The sequence below is a fragment of the Cyrtonyx montezumae genome, unplaced genomic scaffold (assembly GCF_038088225.1).
Source record: "Cyrtonyx montezumae isolate F1298 unplaced genomic scaffold, pur_monq_1.0 scaffold_6, whole genome shotgun sequence".
NCBI lineage: Eukaryota > Metazoa > Chordata > Aves > Galliformes > Odontophoridae > Cyrtonyx > Cyrtonyx montezumae.
The window spans coordinates 5,940,556-5,953,665 of record NW_027072067.1 but is presented as its reverse complement, the minus strand read 5'-3'; the positions used below and the strand labels follow the sequence as shown (position 1 = coordinate 5,953,665).

The following is a 13,110-nucleotide window of genomic DNA, read 5'->3' as shown; positions in this document are numbered from 1 at the left end:
AAATCCTGATATATTTTGGGTTAAATCTCACAGACTTTCTGGTATAGTTATTTTGCTTTTAACCTTATAAACTGTGTTAGCCAATGCTTCAATTTATTTGTCAAGTTTTTTATTTAATACGTTATAAAGGATTGGGAGTTGTGACTGTGATACATTAAATCTGAACTATTCATCTCTTAATATTATCCAGGTTTCAGTTTGAAGGGTATTTATGCCAGCTAGTGTATGTAGTACATGTTATCTCCACCTGAATTGGCATCCATTCCATTGAATGCTCTTTTTTAAAAGTCTAAACCTCTGAAATATTAAGAAGCATGAAAAAGAAAAAAGGTCTGTGGTCAGTTTTTAAAAATGAGCTGAATCTGACTGTTCTTGCTTTATATGCACGCTTCGCTGCAGTTCTAAATCATTAAATTGTATCTTTCAAACCTTTTAATTAAATTTTCATAATACTTTTTATTTCTCTGCGTAGTATAATGAAGAACTTCACTATGTAGAGCCGTGTCTGAATGGAACATTGGTTCAAGCAGACAGAACCAACAAAGAGGTAAGGAATGAAAGGAACAAAACTACACAGAGGTTGCACTGCCTAAAATGTGCTATGATGGTCTTTCCCAAGTATAATGGATGACATTATTAGAAATAATAAATTAATTTTTTTATTCTCCTTTTGGCATTTCTAAGCAATCTTATGTAACTCAGTAGGAAGAAAAATAGCTATCTAGCCATTATGATTTATTCATCTTCATTGAAAAGTACAGAAATCACTGAAAACGCACTGCTAACAAAGGAAAAGGTTTTTCTTTAAAAAATAAAAAGACTGAGGAAGAGACTGCATTCTTAAGTCACACTAACACCAAAGTTGAAATAGATATTGTACTACGTGAATCAAAAGCACGACTTCCAAACAGACTATTGAGAGAGTGTTGTATTAATCCAAGAAAATTCAGTGTGTGTGCACGTGCATTATATTCTACTGACTTTTTTTTTTTTGGCGGGGGGAGGGAAATAAAAAGACACTGTTTATTGGAAGCATTCTTTGAAGGGCTATCACTGATTGAGTCTGCATTTTAAAGCTTGGTTTCTTTGCTGCCATTCAAATGCAATTGCTCTGTGTGAGCAGTACTGCATGGCGCATCTGAGATAGTTAAGGTAGGTTGGTTTATGCCTAATAAAATTTTGAAATGCTGGGTTTAATAAGATGGTAAGAAGTTCTTGTAGATTGAAAGTGCTAAAGCTACACCTGTTACTACGGAACAGAAAAGTAATGGGTCTTGCTTATGCCTGGATAGGTCAGCAGTCTTGCATCTTAAAAAGTATGTCTGGGCACTTTCTACTAAAAGCAGACCTGAAGGGTTTCAGCTCAGTGTTGAAGTGGACTTAGGGTTCAGCATAGCAGTTCATTTTTGCTACAACAGTCAATGAGGCATTGCAGGAAGTAGTAAATATAGCTACAAAAGCACACTTCTAAGTTTGTCTATCTTAGATCTTTTCATGTATGCCAAGATGGAATTGATTTGATCTGGTTCTGTTAAACTTTATTCTATTACTCACATGGGTTCTTCTCATTTCTCCTAAATATACACGAGTGTTCCACAGGAATTATTCTTCATGGGCTACTTGGTTCATGTGCTTGATGTTCTCCACTGTTGATTCTTAGGATATTTACAAAGCATTTGGGTGCTATATGCAATGACATAAATCATTTTTAATTGTTTCCTGTTGAAGACCCTTATTTGTGAACTGTTATATAGTTTTCAAAAGCAGCATGTTATTGGATGAATCTAATGAGCCATATGAAAGCTGTGCAGGTTGTAGACTTAAACCTAAGGACGTAAATACATTGCCAAGAAGTACTGTCCGTAATTAATCAAAATACTAATCTTTCCATCACTCTGCAGCTGATCAGAATGCTGATTAATATATGCCCATATGTTACTTAATGGCAGCAAATACTTAATCTTTTTTATTTAACAGAAGTTTCTGAGCCACTTAGATGATGCTCAGGTTTTATGAATACTGGTGCTGTTACTAAAAAACAGCTAAGTACAATTACATGTTGCTCTTCAGAGTAATCTTCAGCATCCTATTCAGTTAAGTACCATTTTATTTTTTGTAACTTTCTGCTTAACCAAACAACTATTTTAAAAAGACATACAGTTTTTGTGATAGTTGGGGTAGTGAAAGTAGTAATTATTTATTTTTTAAATGCCCAGTCCCACTTGTGAGAGTAACTGGATCAAGATCACTCCTTGATTACAGCATTATTATCCACCTACTACACTGCAGTATGTTTTTAAAGAACATAAATTTATTTGAGTATCATCATTATATATTACATAATTGATAAATAATATAATAAATAATAAATATAAATAAATTTTAAATTTAACATATTCATGCATTTTTACTATGGGAAAGGAATGAGAGCTGGACAAAAAGCAGGTTTTTTAGTCCTGAATCTCCAATGTTTTAATAATGTAGTTTTTTTAATGCTTGTTTTTAAGAAGGAGTGAGGATACTTTGATAGATGCGTTCCCTGCCAGCTTCAAGAACTGCAAGTACTGCAAAATGCAGTTTTGAGTTGTAAATATTCATGTAACAACTTCTTCTTCTTTTTCTTTTTTTAAAATTTTTAATTTTTTTAATGTTGACTTTTTTAGTGCTATCAGCAATCAACAGGGAAGAGTTACTGGAATATATTTAGAAACATCCACTGATTTTGATTTTTTTTTTTCAAAATCTTGGATTATGTATAAGATCATGTTACATATAGCTTTCTAAGCAGTGTGGATATAATCAAATTTTTGTCAGCTGTAACTTCTGAAAGCATACTTCTTTTGAGAAGCCTGACTGAATTGAGTCAATTTTTGTATATTTATAAAAGGCAAACTTATAACTTCAAGTATAACTGTGATATGAATGGTGTTAATATATATACCACAAGTTCTCCTAAGATACAAAGCAGACATCCCAGTCCAAGGCTTCTCCCAACATATAGTGTTTCTGCTTTCATTTTTACAATAAAAGAATATAGTAACTTGGTTTAAAATTATAATTTACAGGTGGTATGGAAGGCATCTGATTCTTTCAAAATTTTTTTATAGCATTGCCCCTTTTTTTTTTGTTGTGAACAAAAGAATACCTGCCTTGGAGTTCTCTTTGGAGGTGTGGAGATGTGCTTTCAAAATTTTGTAAGCTATTCTTCATTTACAGTACTTGCTTGAAGTTTTCTTTATCACAAAGATTAAATCTGTAATTACATTGGGTAGCATAAATGAAGTTGAAACGAATCTGTGACCCTAAAAGTGGTTTAGTCATGTAAAGCATGTAGTATATATTTGAATTTTACCTGACTAATTTATAATTTGGCATTAGCATTAAACAGCTGCTACCTCAAAGTGTATCAATTTGCTACACACATATTTTAAAAAAGAGTGGGAAATAGTTCAGACACTATTCTGTCACTGTCTGCACTTTCTCCACAAATTACAAACATGTGGAACTGCCTATTTTAATACTGGTTTTCTTGGGCCAAGAGGTTTTCATCTTTGAGAAACTCCATGTTGCAATTTACCTACCCCAAAGGAATCGAATGACAATCTGATTTAATGTAACTCCAGATTTAAAGTAACAATATTACAATATGCATTCCTCTTTTATATGTTTTTTTAATATGCTATATATGGGTTGAGGACATTTTTTTATAAGCGTTTCCATATGAAATATATCTATCTTCTAGATGCACAGATAGGCACAATAACACCAAACTAAATGGAGATCTTACCCTAGCGTAAATTGGAATGATAAAAATAAACAGATGTTGCACTTAACATCTAGTAAATTTTTACTTTTATACGCAGTTAGCAGAAATTAAATAACTAGAAGGCTGATTCAGTAACGAGACCGAGTGAAATTGCCAATAAAGGGTTGGTGAATATAAATGTTGCATATTTGTTATTATTTAAGCAAATTACTTAATTATATACTTATCTATCATAGATCTCCAAAAAGAATTGCTGACTGCATTGATTTGCTGTAAAAAAAAACAAACAAAAAAAAAAAAACAACAAAATCCAACCCAAACAAAACAAAATCCTTGACACCTAAAATGGAAAGTCTCGATGAAATCTATTTAATCTCTTTTCTTTTTTTTAAAAGACGACCATTTGTTCTGGACCTGCCCAACTTTCAGCTAGACTCAGACCACTGAAAGTTGCTCTGAAGTTTTCTGTTGCAGCCCCAGGTGGCTAAGTTGTTTAATACAAGCTTATTTTCAATGTGATATATTGAATCTTGAGTTCTTTGATCAACAAATCAGCTTTAGGTTTTACATGTCTGGTATTTGTTTATCTGAAAAATAAATCACTCTATCAACACAACGTTCTATGGAAATCAAATGGTCGGATAATATCACTAGCACACTATCCTGTAATTGCTTTAGCAACTAATCTTAAATAAGAAGATGCTTATATGCATTTTGCAGATGTGAATGCAGATTTATCAACTGTGTGTGCTGATAAACTCCCCTGTTTAGGTATCAGTAAACATTGAAACATCACTGTCCTACCTCCTATTTATGCTCCTAATTGTTTTTTTCACTGATTTATATGTTGATGTAGTTCATCCTTACAAATCTCATAAATCATTTCTGAGTATATCTCAAATTTTAGTAGGCATGGATGAATATGGGAAATAATAGTTTTAGTGCAAGTCTTTGCAGCTATTAGTGGCACAGAATCTAGAGAAATCTTTAACTCATGAACCATATTTTCCTTATTGTCAGACAATAGTGTTGTACTTAGTCACTGTAACTGCATAAACTTTTCTGCTTGTATCAGATGGGATCTATTCCTATGTGAAACCTGTAGAAAATTTGTGTATGCTTAGACTTCGAGACTAAGTATGGTTCTGCAACCCCATCTAATTAGGGTATTCTGACTCATGGTAAATCTGCTAGATCAAAAGATATATGTAAAGGGGACTGCAAATGTTGTGTAGCATTTTGTCACAACAAGAAGTTTTAATTAAAACACTGAAAACTTTGTATAATTGGGAATTTAAGAATAACTCAAGATACTGATGCAGAAACCCTAAAAATAGAGGAAGATTGCTTTAACTAGATAAGCAGGAATGTAGAAGATGGATTGGAACTTGATTTGTCCAGATGTGTACAGCAGTAAACTTATTGATACTCCTGTCTGGACCCTCATAGGTGCATAGAAAGACCTTGGCCTGGCTGACAGACATGAGTGGATTTTTCTTCACTCTGTTTATCTTAGAATAATAGAATAACTTAGGTTGGAAGGGACTTTAAGGATCACCACGGTCCAACCCCCTGCCGTGGGCTGGTTGCTGCCCATCAGCTCAGGCTTCCCAGGACCCCATCCAACTTGGCCTTAGACACTTACAGGGATGGGGTACCCACAGCTCTGGGTGCATCACCATCCTCTGAGTAAAGATTTTTTTCCTAAAATCTAACCTAAATTTCTCTCCTTTTAGTTTAAAGCCATTCTCTTTTGTCCTATTGCTATTAGACCATGTAAAAAAGTCAGTCCTGCTCCAAGTATTGGAGGCTGCAATGAGATTTACCCGGAGCCCTCTCTTCTGCAAGCAGAATTATGTATTTCAGCTACATCTAAAATCATTGTAGGTACCTCTACAGCTGAACATATCTATGCTTCCTTACTGTAACAAGACACAACTTCTGTTGAGCTCTGGCCCTATAATTTTGTAATCAGACATCAGAGTCTGATTGTCATAATTGTGTGCCTAATTTGCATTTAGAATTACCAAGATTATGCATGTCAATTAGATATTTGAGTCCACAATTAGATATTGCACGTTATGGTAATTGCTCATGGAAATTAGACATACAGTTGCATGCAAATGCTTGTGCACACTGTTGGACGAGACACTGAGTTCAAGCTTTGGGTGATTCAGATACAGGGTCTCCAGTATGACAGTAAAGAGGAACTGAGATGGACCAATATTATTACTTGTTTGTTACTAATAATTTGGTACTTATTATTTGGTACTAAGTGAACCGTTTACAATGAAAAGATTAAATTAAAACACAAAGTAGTAATGTCTTTTTGACTCATTATGAGCAAGCAAACACGCTTTCTGGGATCTGTTTAACTCATGGAAGTTACTGAAAGTAAAACTGAGGTGATTATTTCATTCCCAAGTCATCTATTCTTCTTTAAGGTGTTGATTCAGTGGTTACAGTCCTGTCCTGACATTTTTTTGCAGTAGTAGATGGTTGAAATATAGCTGTCTTTCAGGGCATTTCTATGTTACCAAATTATAGGAGTGCACTAGTAGGTTTTCATAGTTTACAGTGAAACATCCTGAGCTAGATATAGAGTGGACTATCTGAGGTTATTATTCTTTGTGCTACCTGTAAAATGAAACACGATGTCTTTTGGTGTGGTTTCAATGAATACCACACACTCAAGGCACCTGGTGTGATAAAGAGGAAAACAAATGTTAATTGTAGTGTTGTGTGGTTTTTATCTTGGTGGACATACGCAGTGCTGAAACTTGTGCAACAAAGAAAAGATTTAAAACACTTCAAAGACAGAGAACAGAGTCAGTAAGATCACGCACTCATTTTAGCCATTCAGTCCTTTTGCAGAATCACCTTGTCCCACACCTGTTCATTCAGAAGCCTGGGGCAGCAAACAATTATTTGTTAAAATTCTGCATGAAATGGATTTTTAACATTTATAAAATTTTTATATCAAACAAACATTAATATTGTATTTTCAGAAAGCATGTGTGTATATATGTATAGAGAGAGCACTGTGTCGGGAGAAAATATTCTTCTGACAGATCATTTGAGCTGATTTATATGCTGGAGATTATAGTATTTATGAGTGATTTTTGACAATCTGTTCCTTTTGTATGCTTATATTTGATAACATATATGCTTTGTCATGAACATTCCACAGTGATTTCTTCTGAAATACTCAGATTTTATGAAGAAGTCTCTTTTTTTTAATAGCAAATTAATTCTAGTTTAGTTATGAAGAAGTATTTCAAAGGGCAATGTGATTATGATTTAACATACCAAATTTACCAAAAGTCAAGATTAGAAACTTGTTTCCATAAAAAAATCTGGTGTTTATCAATTTTCTGAAAACTCTGTTTTGGGATGAATCATTGTGTTATTAGAGGTATCTGTGACAGCTGTAAACTGACCTCAGCCTCACGGGTCTGACAGAGACAGGATTATAGGCATGTCTTGAAAACTTCTGGTCAATGGTTGGATGTTATGAAATAGTTTTGGACATCAATGGAACAGAAGCAAAGTGCTTGTTTTCAATATTTTATTTAGTAGCAAACTATGTTTTCTGTTCTAAAAAATCAACTATATTTAAAATTGATTTTGATGTTTCCTGGACAGTTTTATAAACATATTTTATTTTTTGAAGAATTTTGGTGAACAACTTTAAAATAATGTATTTTCAGATATTTTGCTTAAAAAAAAAAGGTATGTGCATTTTCTGAGTTTCTGTAATGCTTCAGTTTCTGGAAAAGTCCTATTTCTATCTGTATTTCTGTCTGTAGGTGTAGAAGTCAGACTTTGAAACTGACTGCAGGTCAGCTGTGTTATGAAACAGTGATGGGAAGCACAGTGCATTGTGCTGCTGACAGCTGACATAGTCCTTGTCTGGGAAACCTCTTTCTGCATTGCTGCTCTCAATTTCCAGTCTGTGTTAGCTGAAGTCAAGAATATGCCCATGTGCTTACACCTAACTTTCAGAGATATTTTCAATTAGGGTACAGAATAACAAGAGGTTAATGCATTTCTTTAATATTTGGATACTTTAAATTCATTAATATTTTTACTATCATTTATAAAAATATGAAGAGCACAGTATAAGGGGCAGTAAGATTTAAATTCTTAAACCTACTTAGTTTAATTTCTTGGATATATGTTAATGATTTGACACAGCTAGTGAAGTGACAGGTTTTTTTCTTTTACTATCCTATTGAATTAACGTGGTTTTTTTTCCAGTTGTAAAGCATTTTTAAGTTTCCACATTTCCTTTAATTTATTTATTTATTATTTCCTCGTGTTGTGTCTTCATTTTCTTAATCCAAATTGTTATATTTATAAACCATACTTAAAACTGTAATTTGTGTTACAATGCTGATAGTGATAGAGTTTACTTAAGTTAGCTTTAAGTTGGTGAAACTAATCGTTTTGCAATTAAGCTGTGTAGACATTAATGCTATTGCTTTTTGCTTAGATAAACTAGACTGTGCCTTTTGGCTGTTCAAAGCATTGGGCTGCAAGAAATACGCTTACTTGGTCACTGTGGACTAATTGTTTTGAAAAAGCAGTGTGTTTCTGTGGCAATAGTGTATGCTTCAAAATTGCCTTGAGCGAAGATGTAAATTTTCCTCTTTTGAAGTACTGAAATTCAATAACGAAATAGGAAGGCCTCTGCCTTCCAATACGCAGAAGTAATATCTTTTCATTTTATGGAAAAAAAAATCTGTGTCCATCAGATAAAATCAGAGGTGTCATACTTGATTGATGATATTTCATTTGGTATCCTTCTTTTTATGGCAGCACAGCTCACGATATTGGATTTTATCATGTCTGATTCTTAAAAAACAAGAGATTTTATTTCTCCTCTGAAAGTATTATTTTCACAAATAAGTGCTACCATTATTTTGAAGATGTGCTCATTTAATTTAAAATTAAATCTAAATTAAAACTAGAATTCATATTATTTTGTAGCCCTTTATTTTTGCTGAGTCTAAACTTTCTGAAATTGTTCACCTTTCTAGCGTAACTGGAGAAATAATATATGTGATGGGAGTTGGAAGTGGATAACCTCGGAGGTCCCTTCCAGCCCAAGACATTCCATGATTCTTTGATTCTCTGTTTAGAATGAGAGGAATATAGGATGAATTATGATTTGTGTCAGAATTGTTTGCCAGATTTTACCAATGTTTGTGGACAAGTAAGTATAGCAATGTGTAGCTGATGAAATGTTTAAAACTGCAAAAATTAAGCTTCTGGCTATGCAGCATAAACCTGAAGATAATTACCAATAGCTAGCAAGACCTGTTGTCTGAATTTTATACTGATGAGCAACATGAAGATAAACAGCAGGATATATCAACTTTTGAGGAGAGAGAACACAAGAGAAAATAGATTTCACAGAGAATGATTATTTAATATTTCCTGAAAGCTAAAAGTTTAATAATTAGAAATAAAGATTATTATATGAAAAAGATGTACATACCTGTATTTAGGAAAACAAAATAAGTGTTAATGGAAAAACAGTTTGATTGAATAACTAGTAAAAAATATATATATCTATATTGTGCCATTTTTTATTGTTCTAATATGCCCTTTACTTTTGTGTGACTTTGCCAAAATATTAACCAGGAACCACTGTACTTTGTGAATTAGTGCATGTAGTCATGCTAACCAAGAAGGAAAGTCTCAAGAAGAAAACTTTAATTATATAAATATATATGTTCTAAGAATAATCTGACAAATAAAACATTCTTATTTATTTCAGCATTTTAGGGAACACCTTGACAAGCTTTTTGCAAAAGGAATTGGAATGCTGGACATTGCTTTAAATGAAGCTTTCAACATGCTCAATGAAGTAAGTTAATGCTTTTGAGGTTTGCACTGCTGACACTTTTCCAGCTTTTTAACAATTACTGTCAATTTTAAGATAATAGCTTAGAACTTACTCCAAAACTGTAATGACAGTAAAATATTGTCCATAGAACAAGCAGTGTTTATAATCTATATGTGGGGTAAGATGTTTATGTTTACTGATTTTATAATTATGGTGTTTGATTTTGTGTGTATATACACGCAGTATGCACCTGTGCTGTGTCCTTCAAATAAATTTTATTTCAGTAGCTCCTCTAGGTGTTAAAAATATTAGAGTAATATGCAAATTTCACAGTTTTGATTGTTCTTTTATTTTGTAAGTAGATAATGAGGTGATTTGATCCTGGTTTGGGACTTGCTGAGAAAAGGGAGAGGGATACTAGAAAGACAAAGCCTAGACCTGGAAAAAAGAAAACTATCCTTAAAAGAATACTGCTAACCATTTTATACTGTGTCAGCAGCATGTGACTTTCATATGCCAGAAGTTTGTTCTTGTAACTCAGACTTCCTTTACTACGGTGTACTACACATTTAAAATAGAGAGTCGGAGGAGAAGCTTAGTCTTACGCTGATAGTCTTATTGAGAATCTAGCTGGATTTTCATAATGATTCAGGATTTACAGTAATTACTCATTTACTTTTGTCTTGCAATTTTCTGCATTTCCATTTCTCTATTTGCCTATGTTGTTAAGATGTGAAGATGTTGAAAAGCACGTTTAAAATCCGCTTCCAAAGTCCTTCCAACCGTTGATTTAAGCATTGTTCATTAGTTTCTGTAAGAGTACAGAAGTGCTTGGTAGAGCAGTTAGGCACCTATGTTGTCATGTGACAACTGCAATTATCTCTTTTGGCAACAAATATGGTCTTTGCAGTGATTACCTTTTTAAAAAAATCAAAACCAATTAAATAAAATTCTGTGACATTTCAAAGACTGCTAATCACAACCAAATGCTCTGAATGTCAGGATGCATTGAAATTTTTTGCTGCTTGCTGATGAATCACTGAGTTAATTGTAGTTCATCATAAGTCCCTTGTCACTGTTATTATTATGGAAAACACTTTCATCATTCTTGCTATTCAATAAAATTAAAGTGCTAGACAAATATGGGAAGATATTACTCATCAAAGGATTCAAATTTCATCTCATTCTTAAAAATATTCAAACAACCATGTAGAATAATGCATATGCACGCATTAATATTTTAGAACAGATATACGAAGGCATTCCCCCTTCGTTAATTTCCCATTTGCTATAACTTATGCATTTCAAAGTATGTTGTTCATGTGAATGCAGAGGGACTGTTTTGGTGCGGGTGTTGCTATAGTACAAGGGATAATGGTTTTAAAATAAAAGAGGTTTAGGCTTAGATACTAGAAGGGAATTCTTTACTGTGGAGGTGGTGAAACATTAGAACATGTTGCTCTGAGAAGCTCTAGATGACCCATCCCAGGAAGTATTCAAGGACAGATTTAATGAGGCCCTGGGCAACCAGGTGTAACAGGAAGTGTCCAAGCCCATGGCAGGGGTTTTGGAACCGGATGATCTTTAATGTCCCTTCCAACTCTAAACCAGTGTGTTCCAATTAATTTGTCTCTTTCATCTTTATGAAGAAATATATCTAGGACAATATTAATGAAGGAATTCAACTTTAATAGTTCTGCATATGGAGAAGATTGAAAAAAATGACAAGAGTGGAAAAAACTTAAGGATAAATTAACTTGCAGGCATCACAGAAAATACTTTCTATACAGCAGGAATGAATATTTTGCTAATCCACAGTATGACCACATTAGCTTCCTTCTAGATAACATTTCCATAGCCAGCATGTCTTAGTTGAGATTCACATTTAATCAAAGGAATTTGAATTGGAGGAGAGCTGAAGATGTGTAGATTGTTATAGAATGTTGAATTATATTTGTGGGTGTGACTGGAAAATATTGAAGAAAAAAGGACTATAACCACTGTAACCCCCCACTCACCTTTTTCTTCCATAAGTATGCTGTCATGTTTACAAAGATGAGATTTTTTTAGAAGACAAGAACTCTTTCTACAAGTAAAGTTATGGAGTTCTGGGAAGATCAACAAATAAGTGAGAGTAAATGGATTGCAGAAATCTCAAAGAGGAGTTGCTAGCTCAAATCAAACTAGAGTATTCTGAATAAGTTTATTGAAAAACTGTGGAATCCAGACATTCATTTTTAGGGCTGCTTCTCAGCACAGGTAGGTTGACGAGGTGAGACAATGATATAGACAGGTAAAATTAGTATTTGGCTTTCTCAGTACCAAGAAAAGGTGGTAGGATGACTTGTATACTTTGATAACATCTGAAATTTAGATAGGAATAGAACAAAAGGAGATTCATTATCATGTGTTTATCACAACTTTTAGAAATAGAGTTATGTGCAATGCTACAAGTTATTGGTCTTATTTTTTTAAAGTGTTCTAAGTGTTTTATACAGAGTAACTAAAAATGAAATAGTTTACCATCTTAGCATTTTTGGTGCTAATTGCCAGATCATATAAGTTCCTTGAATACATTAAAAAAAAAAAAGGAATACACAAACAAAAAGAGAATTTAAGGAATAAATTAGAGAAAGATAGATGCAAAATTAAGAGACAAGATGCAGAATAAAAAAATGAAAACTCATGTTACTGTTTAGTCCAATTTACAGGCTCTTTTAGCAGGAGAAAATCTTTCTGTGCAGTGGTGAAACATTACTTATTACTTCAAGAGCACGTTGGTGACTGTCTACCTGTGCTCTAGTACTTCTGTTCAGCAGTGAATGCACATTCATTTTGTGAGAATGTGGGAGACTTGGATTTCCTGGATAACCATTTTATGAAAAATAACATATGGTATGTAATTTGAAGTGAATACAAATGCCATATGAATAGCATATCTCTAAATGATGTATCCTCTGTATCTAACAGAATCTGTTGTATTTAAATGAATTTTTCCTTTCACAGTTCAATCACACGGGACAAGGAAGTATTTGCAGCCAAGCCATAATGTTGATTACTGATGGAGCTGTGGACACATACGATACAATATTTGCAAAATATAATTGGCCAGACAGAAAAGTAAGTTTTTTCTCACCTGTATTTAATGGAAAACTTGAATTATCTTATGCAATATGAAGTATATGTCTATTAAAAAAGTCAATAGTAATCCTTGTATTCATCTAAAAATGATTTCGGTTAACTGGATGGTTCATTAGTGACAGAAATAAAGCTTATTTGATATTGCTTGAGGATGGAGGTGATCTTGTAATGTAGTAATGAGCTTGGATAATAAGATATTATGGAAATACTTCCCTTCAAGGTACATTCTTGACCATTATATAATGCTTTCCATGTGATACATCATTAAACATGAAAACCTTTTTCATCTTTATTCTAAAATATTAATAAATAATTCAGTGCTTTTTGAATCTAGAGAGTAATGTAAAAT

At 33.2% G+C, this 13,110-nt stretch overlaps 1 protein-coding gene across 1 annotated transcript in view; it reads left to right on the top strand.

Annotated features, from left to right (window-relative positions):
• CACNA2D3 (calcium voltage-gated channel auxiliary subunit alpha2delta 3) overlaps nt 1–13,110 on the top strand; it is a 392,330-nt gene that overhangs the window by 184,917 nt on the left and 194,303 nt on the right. Inside the window, exons 9-11 of the mRNA XM_065749768.1 lie at nt 473–547; nt 9,552–9,641; nt 12,627–12,740. Coding sequence (XP_065605840.1) covers nt 473–547; nt 9,552–9,641; nt 12,627–12,740 — 279 coding nt within the window. The remainder of the gene's footprint in view (nt 1–472; nt 548–9,551; nt 9,642–12,626; nt 12,741–13,110) is intronic.